At 37.4% G+C, this 19,572-nt stretch overlaps 1 protein-coding gene and 1 long non-coding RNA gene across 10 annotated transcripts in view; one reads left to right on the forward strand and one right to left on the reverse strand.

Moving 5' to 3' along the window:
- The window catches only part of LOC111320568 (BAI1-associated protein 3), a 39,557-nt gene that overhangs the window by 11,968 nt on the left and 8,017 nt on the right, over nucleotides 1–19,572 (reverse strand). For all 5 annotated transcript variants that reach the window (XR_015992167.1, XR_015992166.1, XM_022923224.2 and 2 more), the window contains exons 9-24: nucleotides 17,797–17,841; nucleotides 16,629–16,706; nucleotides 15,892–15,982; nucleotides 14,631–14,738; nucleotides 13,802–13,906; nucleotides 10,758–10,864; nucleotides 9,688–9,805; nucleotides 9,378–9,502; nucleotides 9,178–9,262; nucleotides 5,682–5,738; nucleotides 4,086–4,183; nucleotides 3,368–3,416; nucleotides 2,640–2,785; nucleotides 1,422–1,545; nucleotides 313–381; nucleotides 128–202 (exon numbers count right to left, since the gene is read on the reverse strand). Coding sequence is in view for 3 of the 5 variants with exons in the window: in XM_022923224.2 (XP_022778959.2) it covers nucleotides 128–202; nucleotides 313–381; nucleotides 1,422–1,545; nucleotides 2,640–2,785; nucleotides 3,368–3,416; nucleotides 4,086–4,183; nucleotides 5,682–5,738; nucleotides 9,178–9,262; nucleotides 9,378–9,502; nucleotides 9,688–9,805; nucleotides 10,758–10,864; nucleotides 13,802–13,906; nucleotides 14,631–14,738; nucleotides 15,892–15,982; nucleotides 16,629–16,706; nucleotides 17,797–17,841 (1,480 nt within the window). In the remaining 2 variants the exon portion in view is untranslated. The remainder of the gene's footprint in view (nucleotides 1–127; nucleotides 203–312; nucleotides 382–1,421; nucleotides 1,546–2,639; nucleotides 2,786–3,367; nucleotides 3,417–4,085; nucleotides 4,184–5,681; nucleotides 5,739–9,177; nucleotides 9,263–9,377; nucleotides 9,503–9,687; nucleotides 9,806–10,757; nucleotides 10,865–13,801; nucleotides 13,907–14,630; nucleotides 14,739–15,891; nucleotides 15,983–16,628; nucleotides 16,707–17,796; nucleotides 17,842–19,572) is intronic.
- LOC111320570 (uncharacterized) lies at nucleotides 12,618–18,813 on the forward strand. 5 transcript variants are annotated; one of them, XR_015992168.1, is made up of 6 exons: nucleotides 12,618–12,870; nucleotides 13,291–13,378; nucleotides 14,924–15,029; nucleotides 17,345–17,527; nucleotides 18,182–18,255; nucleotides 18,536–18,813. It is a non-coding gene; the product is annotated as an uncharacterized LOC111320570 (long non-coding RNA). The 5 variants fall into 5 exon arrangements; XR_015992169.1 differs by lacking the exon at nucleotides 13,291–13,378 and having other exon boundaries at nucleotides 12,620–12,870; XR_015992172.1 differs by lacking the exons at nucleotides 13,291–13,378; nucleotides 14,924–15,029 and having other exon boundaries at nucleotides 12,623–12,870.

Below are 19,572 nucleotides of genomic sequence, written 5' to 3' on the forward strand. Positions count from 1 at the left end.
TATATGCCACTTAAAACTTTTTTTTAACCAGAGATCACCGAGCATTTTATGAATTCCCAAAAAGTATTATTTCAATCAAATCGTCTCAGAGAAGTGCGCCATAAGTGGTCACAGATGTCCTACTTACGTCGGTGATTTGCATGACAAACACATATGATCCAGATGGGTCTGGCCAATCCAACTTTCTCCAGAATTCTCGAATCTGAGAAGATCAAAAATGGATTAACATTTACAGCTAAATAGTCACTTAAGAAGGAAAAAGACAGATGGGCAGAGAGACGCGAGTCACACACCTAAACTTTTTTCATTTACCTGGTGAAAGCAACCAACTCCATCGATGGCTGAAGTTGAATGACTAACACTTGCATCAATCCTCAAGATCTAAAAGACCAAAATTAAAACAATTTCTTTGTTGCAGTTTGCAGCTTGTGATTCCTCAATGAGTTTCTTCTGGTGAATTTAAGGCGAGTCTTGAAAAGTCACGTTGAAACCTAACCTTCATCTATCAATTGAGGATTTCAGAGAATTAGCTATTTTGACTTTTCGATCTGTCGCTAAGGCAGTATTGTGGGCTGTCGAAGAACTAAAAGAACGGACGTTGTAATTATAAAACGTTTAAAAAGATCTAAAGTCGTTTTTAGGGAAAATCTTAGTACGCTTTGCCTGTTTTCTTAAGTGTTTGTGAACGCTACCTCAAATTGGGGATAAACAACCAACCAACCTCTTTTTCCTCTTTTGTAGGATACTTCCTAAGCCGATTCCAACTATCTTTCCCGAAAAGTTGTTAAATGCTAGCACATTTCTATCGACTACCGATGACTCAAAAAGAATGTCTTGGCATGCGCCTGTTACTATCCGCCACACATAATTATACTTTTAAAGGAAATGTAATGTATAATGTAACATGTGTCCGGTAATATATCATTAATATGGGGTGAATGGTATCTCATGTTTTTTGACAAAATACAAAGCTTGAAGAGCAACAGTGGCAAGATTTTGTTGTCCTATAATGTAAACCTCCTTCTTTAGAAATGCTCTTTACGACGCCGGAGACAATTCATATAGTAGATGACAAAACCTTTGCCGATGACAGGTTCGATAACTGTTGCCTGCTTCCTGAACACCCACAAATCAGCGCTGTTTTTCATTTTTGTCTCTCCAAAATTTCTTTTCCAACTGCAAATGTTTTCTTAGTCGCTAGTTTTCTAACAAACAACTCAAGTTGTTTAATTCACGACGCTGTGTTAAGTAACATTATCATACAAAAGAGGTATGTGGTTGGGAGGGGAAAAGGATGGAGAAAGTCCTTCTCAATACAGAACAACAGAGACAATTTGTTCGCTCTAGTCTGCTAGATGTCTATTACCCACGTTAAATAGCCTCAGTGTAAAGGAACAAAGTATCGTATCTCCTTGACTTACCTTGTCAATTTCAACTGCTTTTTTAATTCTTTCTTTGGCCTTAACTTGTGCAATATCCAGCCACCGTAAAACAGACTGTTTGAACCACCCATGATAGTCATCCAGGGCATACACATGGTCTGGCCTAAAATAAAATGATTATTATACCTTCTTCTTTATGGATGAACACAAAGTGGCCGCTGCCTGAGAGCAAATAAAGAACCCTACACCGATGAAAGATACTAACCTTTCCTTAACCAGGCACGGGGGCCGTAATTGGAGATATTTGCTCAAGGTCGTGACGGTACGAACCGAAGGCAGTAAGGTTGGTAGAAAAACGGCCGAAGGTTAACATTTTCCACTACGGCTCGAGCAAATTAAGTTAGAGGATACTGTTGAACAAGGTAATTTTTGGTTTTGTCAACTGAGTAGATTACGTAGATTGGTTACCGTTAAGAGTTTCAAAGCTGACGTTTCGAACCTTTAGCCCTTCGTCGGAGCGAATTGTTCGCGCGAATGATTCGCTCTGACGGAGGGCTAACGCTTGAAACGTCAGCTTTGAAGTTCTTACGGTGGCCAATTTCAATTATCAACTCTGTTGATAAAACCAAATTTACCTTGTTATACTGCCCCACCGACACAGCACCACAGCTTTTTTTTAGAAACTTACTCCCTTTATAAATTAGAAGGTAGTTTATTATACGGCATATGAGCAATTATAGATTTATTGAACTTTGAAGAAAGGTGAGGTGATTTAAAATGAAATTTTACAAAAGCATCCATAGCGGCAGGTTACTATTGACGGAAGTAACTGAAAATATCTCTCGATTCGAGCGCTAGTGTTCATTTAAACTGAAAAAAAAAAGAAAGAAAAAAAATAGCAGAAGGTTCAGAAACAGGTAAGATTTAATGCTTTCACCAGTTATATCATCCAGTTATCTTCTCTTTAGTTGTATTATTTGTAGTTTTGTTTGTTTGCATATTTGCTTGGCCTTCTTTCCTTACTTTGTGACTTCAGTTTCAATATCAGAAGTGTTCAGATCTTCACGATAATGAACTTAGCTAACAGTATTTTGACCTTATTTAGGCAGAGAGTCAAAGCTGCGAATATTTCTACAGATCGTAGCCCGCTTAATTTTCCTCGCGATTAAGTGTACCAAGAAGGACATCTTTGGTTAGCACTTTACAGCTTGTCAGTGTACTAGTTTTAAAGCACCTAGTCTGAATCTTCTTTCTTACTCTGATTCTCCTATGGTCCGGTAACTAATAACTTCCTTCACGGCCAAATATAATGAAAACAGCTTCTCTCCAACAATGTCAGCGCCACCTTCCTGTTTAAGACGCTTGTTGACATTCCTCATGGTGTTGTGAACATCAGATGCAAGCTACACAGAACAGAATCAACAATAAAAATATCATACTAGAACATTTCACGTTACCTTCCGCATTTTTCTCTAGAATCAGAGTTCAAGGCTGTGCTCTAAGAAAAATTGAAGGGAGGCCAGTGCTCTGAAACTGTGAAATCCAGGGTGCTCAGCATATGCTTTTTATGAAAAAGCTATGATTCCTGAGTCGCCCAAGAGCAAAAGTAACGCGCCAAGGGCCACAGGGCGTTTCTAGGCTACAGCCCTGGAGTTACCTCAGTGTTTTTAGACGCTTATAGAAAAACTGAAAAAAAACAAACTTTAATGATGACCTTGGTTAGGACTTAACGCCTTAACGCCTTACAGAACGCGTGAAACCGTGGTGTCACCGACACTTTCCCCGCACACTAAATGTGCACTATAAGGGAAGGCAAGAAGAGGAAAATGCTATCATTTTTTCAAGCTACTCCAGATTCTGACTTAATGGTACCTTATTCTCAAGTATTCAAATGCTGTGACACATGATGTATTAATTTGTCGATAAGCGAACTATTAGAGAGAGAAAACAAAACCAATGGGCAAAAGTACAATTTAATCACTTGCCATTAGTTCCAACTGGTTGTAAACTGTAGTGAAATACTTTACTCCCGTTCTGGTGCAAAAGATGAACACACAACTCATCAGTAGAATATTACGTCCAACTTAAGCTTTTGGTATTTTCTACTGAATGACTTCGCGATGGTCGATGGTCTTTGCGTATCACTGTGCCATTCACTTCTATTCCCTTTTGGTAGTCACACCACTACGATTAGTTTATTCTCGCAAAAAGAATAGCCCATTTCCGAAATACCCTTGGCCTCATTTTCAAAACGAGTCCTGGTGCTCATTCTCTCATATGTTAATAAGTTTCATTCACATGTAAATTAAACTCATTTTCACAAAAATAGTTGAGTACCAGGCCTCGTTTTGAAAATGAGGCCAAGGGTAATTCGGAAATGGGCTATTCTTTGCAAAAGAGATTGAAAATTTTTGCTATTCTGATCCTTCCCACACATTCACGATGTTACTTAACAATTCAAATTGACATAGGTTTGTGTTTCAGTAGGATCCGACCCTAAAGAGGGAGAGACGTCAGAAAACCTGCTTTGCATGTACTCGGTCACCTGAAATTGGATCTTTTTACGCATCTTCCAAAAAGATTTCTCCACGGTTGTCAGTTTTCAGATTTTAAAATCCTAACTTTACCGCAAGCCACTAAAAACGTTTAAAAAGCATAACTTGCTGGTAACAGTTTGCAGCTAAAACTGCAATCAGCACTAACACTGCGAATATCTTTCTGTAACAGGCCTTGGCTTGAAACATGTCCGTTACTAGGGACTCGGCAACATCCACCATAGCTGATAACATAGCCTCTTCGTTCTTAATAATATAAAATATAAAAATATAAAGATAATCACATTAACAACGAAATCAAAAAACAAACTACGGAAAAAATAGATCTTATTGTGAGCGCAGCATCTACAGTGAAGCCACGCGGTGTCTATGCTCCCAGAACTTGATCTCAGCTGTTAAAAAGAAAGGCGAAGAAGTAAGCCATGAACTTAACTGTGGACGGCTGTTTGGCAGTAATTACTAATTATAAGTGCATGCGTCACATAGTTAATTAGATGGCCCCTAGGGTTCCACATAGAGAGATGCAGTGAGGTGAAAGTTTGAAATTAAAGAATGGTAAGTTGAAGCCACAGAATGATAAGACAAATGGGCAAATGGAAGAAAAAGTGAGTCTCTTCCATCGAAACAAACAAACAGATTAATAATAGCAATAGTAATGATGATAAAAATAATAATAATTATAATGATAATAATAATAATAATAATAATCATAATAATAACAAAGCAACAAGAAATTGCGATGTATCCTTATATAAAAAGCTCAAACGTGATAATTGCAACTAAACAGGAGGTTTGTGAGAACCAAAGATACTTTTTCAGAACCGCTCGTTTCCCAATGAAAAGGTGAGCGTTATGTATCAGGATGATTACTCAGTAGTCTGAAGCAAAGAACAAAGTTAACCAAACCCACGTTTTGAGAAAAAGACATAGTCGACACAAGTGACCAAATTTGCCACAAGCTGGTGACTTATGTCGAGATCAGGATGGAGAGTAAGATGTCTTTGAGTAAGTACCTCACAAAAGAAGACGGAGGTTTAAACCATATAATAATCTGCATAGATTCAGGTCGAAAACATGATTTCTGTTTTGTAATAGTGACTGTAAATAGAAGTAAACTAGCGTCTCTTTTTATTTTTAAGATTATTTCTTTGTAATTGTATTATAAACCCTGATCCTTGTCCGTAGAATTGATGATCGACAAACCCAGCGAATAAATAACCTTGATTCCGCCCTTTTTGCTTCCCACTGCATCTCCATCAGGTTGACGAAAGTGAACTTTGATGAAGGAGTAAGAATTCACGATAAGCATGGTCGGTGTCTTTATTCTAGGTGTGAATACCCCAACAAGAGAGTCTAGATCTTAGTTAGATAGGCTAAAATGTTTTCTCTGTATGACTCTGCTTTCTCTGTTTGCTCATCTCCGCACTTAAGGAACGCGCCTTCGTCTTTTCTTAGGCAAAGTCCATGATCCAGAAAAATAGTTGTTGTTGGTCAGTGATCCGCCGCATTTTCGAAATTAGGAAACTCGTTTAATCTTGCGCTGCGACCGCAGTTTGTGCGCTTTTGACGCAAACAGTTTTTGCTCCGCAACTGACCAGCTCTTCTCCTCCTCTGATAAGCCTGTTACGCATTTGTAACAGGCTCTTAACTTGTTTGAAGGAGATCCCCAAGCAACGACCAATGGGCAAGTGTTACAAGGATAAAACAGTACACCAATCAATACTCAAAAGTCCGTAGAACATACCTTTGTCTGAGGCTCCTTCCATGCATATACTTTCTTGTACCAAGCAAGGGCTGATTCCTGTATCATAATCAAAGGAAACTGTGAATAAGTTGTGGGTACATTGCGTTTGAATGAGTTTTGAAGATAATTTACTTCCAATGGGTGACTCCCAGATACAGTTGAAACTTCTTAGTATTACTTTGAACTGCGGGGGTGATGTTGGGTGAATGGTCAGAGTTCACATTTTAGCAATCGCTCAGTACAAAATACAGACTACAAACCGGGTACGAAATGCAGACTAGGTACAAAATGCAGACTGCAGACTGCAAATTTTGAAAACTGTTATTTCGTCTGATACATGATAACATGTGTCATCTTACAACTTATCGAGTGTCACGCAATCGTCTTTTAGCAATCACTTTCATGATCATTTGCACTATTTAAACAATAGAGTGTTTCTGTCGAGTAACTATCGGCTGATAGTTGCCCCGCGGAAATTTGATATTCTTAAAACAAATATGCTAGTTTTAAGAACATCAAATTTCCAAGGGGCAACTATCAGACCGATAGTTCCGAGACATAAACACTCTATTGTTTTTATTGTTCACCACTAAATTTTCTTCCGCGCCTACAGCTTGTCACAAATGTCAATAATTCGCAACCGTACATTGGCTAAATAATACGTTATACCTGTCAGAAATGAAAAGTCACTGTTTTTCCGATCTGCCTAACTTCGCGGCCGTCAACGTATCAAACTCACGGGGTACAAATAGTCTCTTACTGAATTTCGTGACCACGCCCACTTCATCGGCCCACTCAAATCGAGTGCCATTTTTGGATGTTATATCATCTTGCCGACTCTCTGTATAAAAAGTTAACAATGTACCACCGAAATGTTGAACTATAATATCATGGCTTTCCATTTTGTGTATTTTCGTACTACAAAGTAAAGTTTTTCCCTCGTCATTTTCAGCTTTTCCCGAGCGAATCCGTCAAAATTAAGAAGGCGTTCGTGGTCAAAACAAGACCGAGCAAGGAGTCTTGGGCGATTTCTCTCTTACGCAAGCGCAAATTAAAAATGTACCGCCAAAATCAAAGAGAGGAACAAATTTCCTTTGTTTTGATATGTAAATTGTCGAACAAGGAGCAGATTGAACCTCGTCAAATGGCTAGTCAAAACAGTCACACCTTCCTCCTTTTGCTCGTTTCCTGTTTTATAAGCGAGAAAGCAGTGGGAGAAGAATCGGGCAGCTCGGAAAGCGCTTCGGGTATTAATTTACCATCGTTTACTTACGAGATAAACAAGTAAGATTTGTAAAGTTATTTTCCGAAAGAGTCGGAATAAATACATTTTTTTCAGGTTAGATTGCCGTTTTTACCTTAAACGTCGTCCACTAAATTTTTGTTGCAGCCTATACAATTTCGAAGGAAAATATTCAGATGCTTCACCGTCCCCGAAGGGTCTCCACTCATCGAAGCGTGTACTGTAGCCAACGTAGTGAATTTTCAGTCTCTTCAACATCATACAATTTTGTATTTTTTCTCTGTGAAATAACCTTTTTAACAGGGGTGTATGCTGCGTATTCGTTGCAGAATCGCTTTGGTTCTCTTATCTCTCTCTTTGGTTTGTCCGCCATTTTAAAAATTTGCTCAGGAGGGCATCTGGGTTAGCGGCTGCGCCAGGCTGGAACCGACAAAAACAAATGTCCATCGCAGTGGGGAAACAGTTTGATATGCTATTCAAAACTTTTCACGGATGAGTACTATCAATCCAGGTATTTTCCGCGGACGGGCACTATCCATCCGGGTATTTTCCGCGGGCGGGCACTATGGGCTGATAGCGTCTCTCCACGGATGAACACTATCGCGTCACGTGATCGATTTAAACCAATAAGAACCAGAGAAAATTTAGTGGTGAACTATAATTCGGAATATTCCTTGCCCGTTTCTACGCATATTTTATTTTTAACAAAGTGGCCACTGAATTCTGTTTTTAAAAACGCGGCCACAATCGTTCTCAAATAATTATATTTGAGAACGATAAAAAAAGACAGGTTTTGTATGTGTTACGAACTCTTCACCTTTTAAACCGATATGAGTATATTTTCATTTTGTTGACAAAAATGTGGACTTAGACCAAAACTGTTCTTTCGACTTCATATATTTTTAACGTCCAAGGGTGTACACACAATGATTTTCACAAATTAATGTCTGCGTAGTCACCAAACAGATGGGAGGTGAAACCATCAGAAAAGTAAACAGATGACCAGTCACGAAAACAACGCTTCGCTTTCCTCTATAAAAATTTGCCGGTTACTCATTTTAGCGATATATAATGACATTAATACTGACGGCTCGCAGTGAGAAGAATTAAGGCTTCAAATTGTATTTAAGAACGACTGTGACCTGGACGCTTTGTTGAAAACAAAACATACCTGGGAACGGCGAGGAATATTCCACAATGATGTAAATGATGGCGAAAGATGATCGCGGAAAAGCGATTGTATTAAGCGTTTTCACTTATAGTTACACCTTTAGTCTTAAAAGAGCTTTAATTCGGTTACACATGTGCTAACTGCGACGAGTATTTTAATCAAAATCGAAACTCCTTCGAAGAAAGGTCGAGTTAAATTTTAACGTCGCAGCATTATTTCGGAAATGTGATAGAGGCGTTCCCATATAATTTCGGAAGGTCGCTATCAATATTGATCTGTCGTCGAAATATCGCTTTGTTTATATCTGAGTGAGTGTCCGTTTGCATATTCTGCCCCATTCCAATACAGTAAACACCCGAAAATAAGAACTTTATTTTTTGGCAGTCTGGCAAAAAAGGTTCTTGTTTAAAGAGGTAGTTGTTGGTAATTTTGGCAAAACAGGTTCTTCATTAGGTTCTTAATTGCTAATAAGAGGGGGATACAGTTGTCATTGTTTTGCATATATATCATAAGAACAATAAATAAGCTTTATAAGGGCTAAAATCATATATAATACTGTATAACTGTAACTTTCAACTACTGTAACAAGTAAATAACACTAAATGGTGCTATTTCTATAGAACTAGCTATATAGCATATATAGTGTTTGCACTACTGTATTATATTGGGCATTTTGTGTAAATTATCTTCTATTTCTTTTCCACACACCAATAAATTGTGTCAGTAACTTGTGGTCTGTTTATCCTGTAATTTAGCAGTAACCCATATTATAAGAACCTGCTTGATCATGTTTGGCTAAACAGGTTCTTATTTAAAGGGGTATTAAAATGGCAAATTTCTGCCAAGAGGTTCTTAATCCACTAGGTTCTTATTTTCGGGTGTTTACTGTAGTCGTTTGTACGCTTCGCGTACCCACGACTAAAAAGGTACCAAGGGGGTTAAACAACATTAACACAAAGGTTATCAGTTACGATTCACCACCTTTAAAGAAGTCCAAAATTTGCAAGGTTGGGTCTTTTTTCATTGCATCTAAAACTCATCAGCACGCCTTTAAAAATAGATTAATTGCTGATATCTCTCACCTTAAGAAGATTTGACATTTGAACATCCAATGGTTCTTTTATTGAATTCTTGAAAACTTCGAGCTTGTATAAATTTGAAAGACACCTACAAGCAAACAAACATATAAAAGGATCAAACCACATCAATGGTCCTGGCCACATCCAGGGAGAAGAACTCTGAAGGAAAAATGAGCTGAGCTCATGTTGTAGGTTTAACTTACTCCAGTAAGTTTATTAAGCGACTGAGCTTTCCTTTATCTGTGGCAGGAAAAACGTCTCGATATTTTATTAATAACCTCCAACATTTATCTGTGAATTTCTTCAACGACCTGACCAGTGAATGTTCCTGAAACATGCAGAAACAAGATGCAGGTTATCAAATAATAATTCACAATTTATACTCACGGCCACAGCCAGCTTCCATTATGCACAGAGCTTAAAACTCGTCTGAAATTCACCCTAGAAAAAAGCATCTCTAAAACTAATTCCTCAGTTCTACTATGGTTTTCTGACAGTCATTCTTACATGTACCTCTCCTTGGCTAAGTGCTCTAGTCTTCCATTCCTTCTGTAGAGTGCACACCAATACGTTTAACGATCTGTACTTCATTGGCTCCAGCCAGTGATGGTGACTGAAAAGCATCCAGCGACTAAAAAGCATGTACAAAGGAAAAAATCAATGTAAATAAGTAATCTGAACACTTGCTTCCTCATTTCACATTCCCTCCATAAACAAAAGTAGTAGTAATAGTTTTATCTTGAAAGGTTACTTAGAAAAATCCCTCTTTCAGTTGTAAAATTTAGTCTGTGCGCAATTATAGTTGCTCAGTTCTAAACATCACTCGTTCTGTGCTTCGCACGTATTCTCTTTCATATACTCTTTCAGGTTTACGGCCAATCCGATTGGTTGCAAAAATGACTGCTCTTTTTACGCAAACATTCGATCGGTTGTAAACTTGACACTGGAAGTTTTATGCACTCATTCCGTCTTTTGTGGGAATAACTCTATCAGTTGTGCGGTTTTCACTAGGTCAGTTGTAAAAATTTCTCTACCATTGCTCGCTCTTTAATCTGTCGGTTTTACTACCTAGCACAAGACAGATGTTTTATATTGCATGTTATTATATGGCAGTGTCTCACAAGGACTGGGAACTACCGAATTCGCGAATTTGAATGGCTGAAATCAATATTGAAAGCGGTCTAGATTTTCCCATCTACCATCTAGACCGGCATCTAGACCGGTCTAGAAAAAAAAGGTACAAAGAATATAAAAAATTGGCATATAAGACACAGCCATATAATAAACATCTTATTAACCGAGCTAGGTCGGTCTGTATGGGAGAATCTTGACCTCGGTCTGTACTGGCGACCTCGGTCAAGATTCTCCCATACAGACCTCCCGCTCGGTTAATAAGAACTAAGTAATATTCATTCTGCTTTCTGTAACGACCGAGACTTCTGGGTGTCTCATTCGTGTGATGTTAAGAAGAAATAGGACGACGAAAATAAGTTATTTAAAAAACAAATAGCACAGCATTTTGAACGAGTTTGTACAGCTCCTAGACATTAAGTGTCTAAATGAAGTATGAGTAGGTAACTCACATGCTGACTTGTTGAAGTTCGTTTAACTCATTCTGTAGAGCATGTTGACTAAGAATGAACTCTGCTTGTGGACAGAGCTCAATTGAATTTCTTTTGCTGTCAGTGTCCTATGAAAGTTCAAACATAGACGTTTCTCACAAGATCTATATGTTACAATTCTCAGAGACACAATATAAATTGTTATTTCAGTGCGGGCGAATTTCGCGGATATTTATTTACGGGAAGTGCGTGACAGAAGTATTCTAGGCGGAACGGAATTGGCGCGTTGTCGTGTTGCTTTTTCTATTCTCTTCAGTAAATGATGAAATTTCCTTGCCGTCTAACTGCTTTTCTTCGTTCGATTTATCTAATAAACTTGGATCAATACTCGCCAGCCATTCTGACTCTTCGTCCTCAGAAAAATTATTTAAATTGTCCGCCATTTTATTGGTAGCTTCAATCACAGGCGGCCCAAGCGTACTGTATGTGATTTTAGGGTGTAAAGTTCATCAAATTTTAAGCGTAAGCGTGGGCCGTTAAAAAAGGGAAAAATTATAAAAAAAAAGGAGAAAAAATCAAAAAGGATAATAAAAGCGAGGAATAAAACATGTGAAGCCTCCTTACCTCAGTTTTTTCCGTAGCCAACGGTCGTTTTCATGCTGTTTTGGCGACTTTCTTTGTTACGCGTGCGGTATTACCAGTCAACTGTATAAAAGGAAAATAATTAGAAAAAATTATATAGAGTTCAGTTGACTGGTAACACCGCATGCGTTACAAAGAAAGTCGCCAAAACATCGTTAAAAGGACCATAAACGACAAAGCAGCTACGGAAAAAAGGTAGGAGACTTCATAGAGAGGCGGATCCAGGTACAGGTATCCCAAGCTCACGTCTCGAGCAAAAGCGAAGGATTATTTCATAAAAGCGTCACGCGTTATGTGACGCGGTGTTAAGTTACGCCACAGGTGACCCAAGGTCTCTTTGAGAACCACACAAGGAACACAATTTGCATATCGATTTATAAGGATTTTCTCCTTAAAGAGAAGACAAGGCCGAATACTTCTGTCCAGACAGCCTCCCGAACAAAATAAAAAATGCCAAGCTAAAATGTACCCACGGCCACAAATCCACCGCAGAATTCAAGGGCAAAGGTTGACCTTTCATTTCGATTCTCTAGCCACACAATCTCAGCCCTGCGATCGACGCCAGGCGGCTCTTCGTGTCCTCAGTGAAACGTTAAAACGTTTGTAGACATCCGAGTCATTTTTAAACACGACACAACGACCGTTGAAATCGGCTTGGTAACCTCGTCATGTTGGCAAGCCAAGACTCGCGGGGGTACTAGACCTGAGGGGACCCCGGGTTTTACAAGAAGTTTTGTTGACAAGTTGAGGTCTAGTACCCCCGCGTTTAAGGAGAGTAAACCAGGATTAAAAAAAACCGCTTAAATCAAGTGAAATCGGTAAATTAACGACACCAGGAGCAAGCAACACACATATGGAATTAGGTAAGCCATTTTCTTGTAATATTTTCACTTTTAACTATCTCTATGGATATCTTGTAGAAAATCCCATACAAATCCTTATAAATCAGTATGCAAATTGTGTTCCTTGTGTGGTTCTCAAAGAGAACTTGGGCCGCCTGTGGTTACGTGAGCATGCGTTATAAGGAATAGCATGGGGAACAAAATATGGCCATTTAAAACACTAAATATTCCGAAATATGAACATTTTACACGTTAGATTAATAAAACTTACTCATTTCTTGTGTGTCCGTCGTGTCTTTTGGCGATTTCTGCTGTTTTGGCCTTGCTTTGCCACCACTAGCCTGTTTATCCTGTTATCAGAGAAAAAATTAACCTTGGACCCAAGCCTCTTGTGCGGCCGTGTCCAGTCTCGTTTCCATTGCATTTCATTGCACACTATCCAGGGTGCAATGATCTTGGATCGGAAGCTGTGGGTAAAAAAATTGCCGAATAGATGGATTTTCTGGGCGCAAACCGCCTCCGCGTGGACAACGGTCGAAAATCGTAGTGTACAGCCTTGACTTCGTCTGATAACAGGAAAAACAGTGATGGGAAAGCAAGCCCAAAACAGCAGAAATCGCCAAAAAACACTACGGCCACACAAGAAATGAGTAAGTTTTATTAATCTAACGCGTGAAATGTTCATATTTCGGAATATTTAGTGTTATAAATGGACCATTCTTTGTTCCCCATACTATTCCTTATAACGCATTCAAATTCTCAACGGTTGCTCGCGTAACTTTAACACCGCGTTACAGAACGCGTGACGCTTTCGTGAAATAATCCTTCGCTTTTGCTCGAGAGGTGAGCTTGGGATGCCTGTGATCCAGGATTTAATCAAGGGGAGTTCGGAGAAGTGTCCCCCTCCTGAGGGGTCCGAGATTTTTGAAAATGAGGGAAAATTCAGGGGGTTCGACTGAACCACCCGAGCCACCCCTGGATCCGCCGCAGTTCATACGATATAATCCTCGCTTTTATCATCTTTTTTAATTTTTTCTTAATTTTTTTTTACAAGTTTTTCTTTTATACAGTTAACTGATAACACCGCACGCGTTACAAAAAAGGTCGCCAAAACAACGTTAAAACGACCGTTAACAACAAAGCGGCTATGGAGAAAATGTAAGGAGGCTTCACATGTTTTATTCCTCGGTTTTATTGTCCTTTTTTATTTCTCTTAATTATTTTTATAAGTTTTCTTTTTTTAACGGCCCACGCTTACGCTTAAAATTGGATCTTAAGATGTTAGGTATTGCCGTTAATAAACTTCAGACCCCAATATCACACACTGTACACTTGGGCTGCCTGTGCTTTAATCCAATTCGTCGCTTTCGCGATGCGAGAAAACCTGTCTAACTGGTTGTCTGGAGTACAAATACCACGTGATATTTGTACTCGCCTTGGGTGTTATTTGTACTCTGCAGAGCACAGTTGGGTAACAATTGCTGATATTATCAACAATAAAATTCAATTGCTATTAACTCACTTAAATGAGCAAATTGCTACAAACTGATTATGAAGGAGGAAAAATATCATCAAGCTAACCTGGCAGTGTTCACAGCCATAATGAATAAATTCTCTTAAAAGAGCACCATGGATATCCAGGGTTGTTGGATAAAGATACTTGATTTCATATGGAATATCTGGTTTCTATAGAATGAGAATGAGCACGAGATCATTTCAGCAATGATCGTTCCAGACGTCAATTCATAAACAGGATAACCAGCGATTTTAAGTGTGTTAATAATGTTAATGATGAATCATTCAGATGGACAATATTGTAATGCAACAGACTGTAACATCTCTCATACGTGTTCATGTTGCTCTCTAGAGTATCTAGCATTTCTCAATACAAAGGATGTAAAATGCTCATTGAGTAACTCGCTAGTATGGTAAGATACTAATCATGTTCAACCTTTTAAGAAGAATATCCTCTTTTTGGCCAACAAGACTGTTGGCTATATATGGCAACATTCATAACTCTGGTTAAATTAACAGTCGTGATTAGAATTTCTCTCTCTTTTTTCTAACTTTAGCAATTCTACCTTAAAAATTAAAGGGTCAAACACATTCACTGGATGTGAAAAGGTCATTCCAACTGTACTTTTGCAGAGGAAAATTATTGGAAAATAACCTTCTGTCAAAGTAGCAGAAGGCTCGAGATTAAAGTGAATGGGTGACACAATATAATGGAGTTACCATACTAATTGAATCAGGAGCAGTTGACTTAAAAAGTAATTAAAATTGATTGACATGAAAACAAATTGAAACAAAGAAACCCAGAAATAGGAAAGAAAATGGAGCCTGCATGACTTTCAGTAATTTTGTCTTCATTTCTATGTGCGCTGTATGTTTGACGGCATCATTAAGTTACCTTTCCAGTAGTAAGGGTAATTTTAAGATGACAGTGACCATCCACATGAGATTTTGAAGAACGCCCTTCAAGCTTGAACCACTTATCAATGCCAGAAGCTGGAATTTCCTGAAAGAGATTTTATCCAATACTTATAAGCTGCAAATGCAATATTGGACAGAAAGAACGCGTAGAAGAATCATCTATCACAAGATAGTTCATACTACAATAACCGAGCCTTGAACTGAACAATGATTTGACAAGTCCATGCAACAGACCAGTAATTTTAGAACATTTACTACGGGTATTTGCAGGATGGTAAACAATGCCACCTGAAGCTGGAAATGAATATCAACTTTATTTAACTTGACGATTTTGAAAGGAAACATGTCATCAGTGCTTTTGTTTGTTCAAAATAAGGTAGGTATGTACACAAAACTTGACAAACCAACAATCAAATGAAAAACATCTGAATTATTCCAATAAGTTAAAGCAGTAGATATCATTTTGTACAAGGAAATATATATGGACGTATGGACGTGTTAAAGAGATGTTTCTATGACGATAGTTTACCCCCTCTCTTGACTATCGACGACAAACACGTTATACTGGTGTTTCATATTTCACATTTGAGCCATGTAAAAATTAAAGAATTTTGCCACTCCAGCCATGTTGGTTGACACCAGTGAGCAAGAAAAACCTCCAGTAATACAATAAACAAAATTATCTCTAAGAGTACAACATTAAACTCTATGATACCAGTCATGTCTAATAGTAAAGTATCAAAATTAAACAACAAGAATTCTATGTTGGCGTATGTCTTTTCAGTTACAGATCACAGATGACATCAAAATATAGAAAAAACAAAAAAAGTGGCACATGATGCTGAGCTAAGTGTGTTACTGAAGATGTTTCTATTGCATTTTGATGTCTCTTGTGGTTTGTATTAATGCACCGGTGAATGGGAACATAAAATCTTTTGTTTACAAAATACAGAAGCAAACTGTTTTTAATGGTCGGTTTATCTATGCATCTTTCTTCTGAGGGATCATACAGGAGAACCAATCAAAGTGTTGAAGTGTGTGTAATTCAACTTATTTTGTAATCAGCAATAGACTGCTAGGGAAATTATCATTCTCTTCCTATTAGTTACCATCGCAGCAGTGGTTTCTGACTATTACTATATCTTGTAGCTCTCTACACCTTTCCTGTTGTCCAAATTGTTCATAAATATTATCAAAATAGCAATAAAGACAGTAGTTTAGATTGGACTAATTTGTACCTTAATTGGTATTTCAATGTATCCAAGAAAATCATCAGTATTGCCATCCTCCCCTGATTTTCGAGCTGACTGCATGACATCTTTGAAAAATCTATTAACAGATGAGATGAAAAAAAAGTGTTGTGTCACATGATGTTGAGTTCCCCATGAGTATATAAATTATATGAAGAAATTTAGGACATTCAATTGAAGACTTGCTAACCCTTAAAGACCTACATGTATACACAGCCTGCTTCTAAACATCTAAGACTCTTTCATATAGTTCTTAGTTACATTTGCTATTTCCAGTCTCTGAAAATGTAACCAGTATGCACTGTAAACATAATTAAAGTCACTGAGGGGTAGAGAGAGATGATTGCAGTATACCCATACTTACACTATCTAAGAAACATTTCCTTCAGTAATTAAATGTTCCGTAAAGAAATAGGAAAACATCTAGAAAAACCTTTTTCATTTGTTTATTTTTCAAATCTTTCCTCAAGTCTGATGAGCAGGTGTCCACACAAGAATTTGTTGATGGATTTCAAGTGTATAGCTAGATTAAGAGCTGGCAGACTGCATTACAATAAATAAGAGGTCAGGGAGAAATTGGCACTTGGCCAAGCCATTAATAGCATCATTGAATGCCCAACTTTTAAATTTGATCATTTCAACCCACCAGTAACATTTTAAAACTTAGATTTCTGAAAGGAAGTTGAACAAAGAGTGAGGAAAGTACTTTATTGTTTATATTTCACCTTCCCATTCCAGAGATCCCTTTAATTTTTGAAAGTTTACAGTCTTCTTCCTTAAGTAATGCCTTGTCGTCACAGTCCCTGGAATCAAGAGTGATTATAGTTCTATAGGAACAATAGGGCTTTTTCAAACCAAAGGAAAGGACTTGCATGCAAAGACTTAATAAAGAATTAAAATACAGACAGATGACATCATTTACTAACATTGCTTGGTAAAGCACCAGGCAACGAATACACGTCTTATTGTAGAGTTCATCTTTTTTTTGCTCGGTGACATAATGCTAACCATACTATTCATATGTTGCAAGTGCAGCATTAGTAGAGCTGCCTTTTTGTTCAAACTTTAAAACAAAGAAAACTGCATTTACAAACTGTATTGTTCTAGCCTAAACAAAGTAAGTAGTCTTACCGGTAACTATCATATTGTACTGTAACTAAGTATTGTGCTGTAATATTACTATTTTCCTCTGTTTATCTTGTTTAGTTTTTCTTATGTATATTGTGTCTATAAATGAATTAAAAAAAGATGAGTGAAATAAACTAAGCAAAGCTTTCTTCTTATTAGCCTTATTAATGGCTAAGTGAAGTCTACAGATCTGGACAAAAGCTTTTTTATTTAACTATTTTCCTGAGGCATGCTCATATACTAAATAAAATCTCTCCAAATGAACTGTGAACCATGCACTGAATGTATTCCTGTCTTATTTTTTCACTTGCAGTATGAATTTTTATGTAAGACTGCCCTAAAATATTCAGTTGCATCCAAAAACGTAAACAAGGCAGTGGACATTTCAGACCATTTCACTTTAAAAATAGTTGTTCCAAACACAGTGAAGCAGCAAGTTAGATCTTTGCTTTCAAGAATTTGGGGAGAAATGCTACAGCTAGACATTTTACTCAAGGTAGTGTAACCAAGAATACTTTACGAACAAAACAACAATTACCAGTATCATAGCAAATGTCAAAAAGAAGAAGGGTTTTCTTCCATATAAAAATGTTTCACAATTCGAAAAATGTTTTACCATTCTTAAAATGTCCAGGCTTAAGAAGTTTTGTTGGTGCAACCTAAAAATGTATTTTTCTTAATCAATTCACTAGTGTATGCAGGTAACAATTTGTTGTAGTGGCAGCAGGATAAATAAAACGTCCAATCTTTTCATAGTGTACTCACCAAATGTCAAGGTGTAGTTTTTCTTTGTTTGAGTTAGTGACCGTCCTGCAAAAGGTAAGGTGAAACTACATATAAGGAATTGTATTGGGGCTGTGGAAATCAGAATACCCTTAGTCAATACAATTGTTGAATCAGAGATACAGATACCTACTTAAATGCAAAATATTGTGATTTCTTAGTGCCTGGCAAATTAATTCATTGTTCAAAGCCTGTTTAAACAACTGGCAGTAACATTTAATGACTGAAACAAAGCCCATCCATTTTGGTGCTCAAAGCAGAAATAAAAAATTACAGGAAGGAAGTTCAAATCCAAAGATACTTTACCTGTAGGACACCACTTCAAAAATTTACCTTATACTGAAAAATGTCTTTTTGAATTTTTTAGAATTTAAGTTCCATGAATGTGACTTTATGAAGGCAAAAGGTTGGAAGAGGATGGAACTTTGGAAATGCACGCAGGTAGAGGTACTTAAAATATAGCTTCTAAAATGCGTAGCGGACTAATGTTATTTATTGAGTCTTGTTGTGTCATTTTGTTATTAATTAAACAATAACTGTGGGACAAAAACAGTTCGAATGGAATGTGTCATTCATGAGTTATCCAACTTAATTTAGTGTTTATCATATTCATTGTTTTGTGCTACATGAATGATCGAGTCAATAAGTTCAAGGTTTTGGATGCCCAAAACATTTGACAAGGAAAAGGAGTGTGTCATCAATTCTGTTCTGAAATCTACAGTTTACAAGAACAAATGGACATTACAGATTTTTCACCAATGACAAGACCAAAGAATGCTTAATATTTGCACCATTGAGCCAGGTGGACTATTTCTAGGTGAAAACATTGGTGTGGATGTGCAAGAGTTGACTGAAAGCAGTTCAGTATTTCAAAGTGTAACTTTCAATAACTGTAATATTGAAGTCATTACAAATTCTATAAACTGCAATAATATGTGAATTACCCAACTATTCTGTTACAATCTTTGAAGGAAATAAACTTTTGTTGTCTGCATGGGACTTTATTTGGTTGGAATTAATTTATTCATGTCACAGGATTTTTCTGGAATCAATAGACACTTGGATATTGTGTCCAAATCTTTAAAGATTTTGATACGATATTCAAATCTTAAAAGAACTTCATCTCCTTGGGTGTCCAAATGCATCCACTGTGATGCAGTATATAGTTGTTGATCGGTGCAGAGGGCTTAAGTTATGAATTATTATTGAGTTTGAGAAGTATTGTTGTTGAGTCCTGTCATTCAATCCAGCGTTCTCACTATCCAATGCATTAAGGTGAATTGTGAGTTATGCCATCACATATGAAAGGCTGCTCAGCTTCTCAAACTCATTAATAATTCATAACTAAAGGTGATCATCCAACCAAGACATGCCAATTTCATCACGTGCTTTGAAACCCCAGTGAAACACTGGAATTAGTTTCAAACAATATCAAACCCATGAGTTTCAAACAATATCAAACCCTGGATTTGATAAAGCATCAAAATCTAGCGAAATCATTTCTTAATTTAAATAACAACAACAAACCTGCCAACAACGTGTGAAAAACTCATAAATACTTCCAATTTCTTTTATTCCTGGAGCACAATTGAGAAGCAATTTAAAAAACTCGAGCATCGGGTTTCATCAGGGTTTCCAAACATTCAAAAACAATAAAAGAGCACTCAGCTTGCAGCCTTGTGCTTTCATCAGTTTTCTCATGGTTGGAAACCCTGATGAAATGAAACCCTCTCACCCATTTTTGAAAAAGTAGATGGC

The sequence above is a fragment of the Stylophora pistillata genome, chromosome 10, assembly GCF_964205215.1.
Source record: "Stylophora pistillata chromosome 10, jaStyPist1.2, whole genome shotgun sequence".
NCBI lineage: Eukaryota > Metazoa > Cnidaria > Anthozoa > Scleractinia > Pocilloporidae > Stylophora > Stylophora pistillata.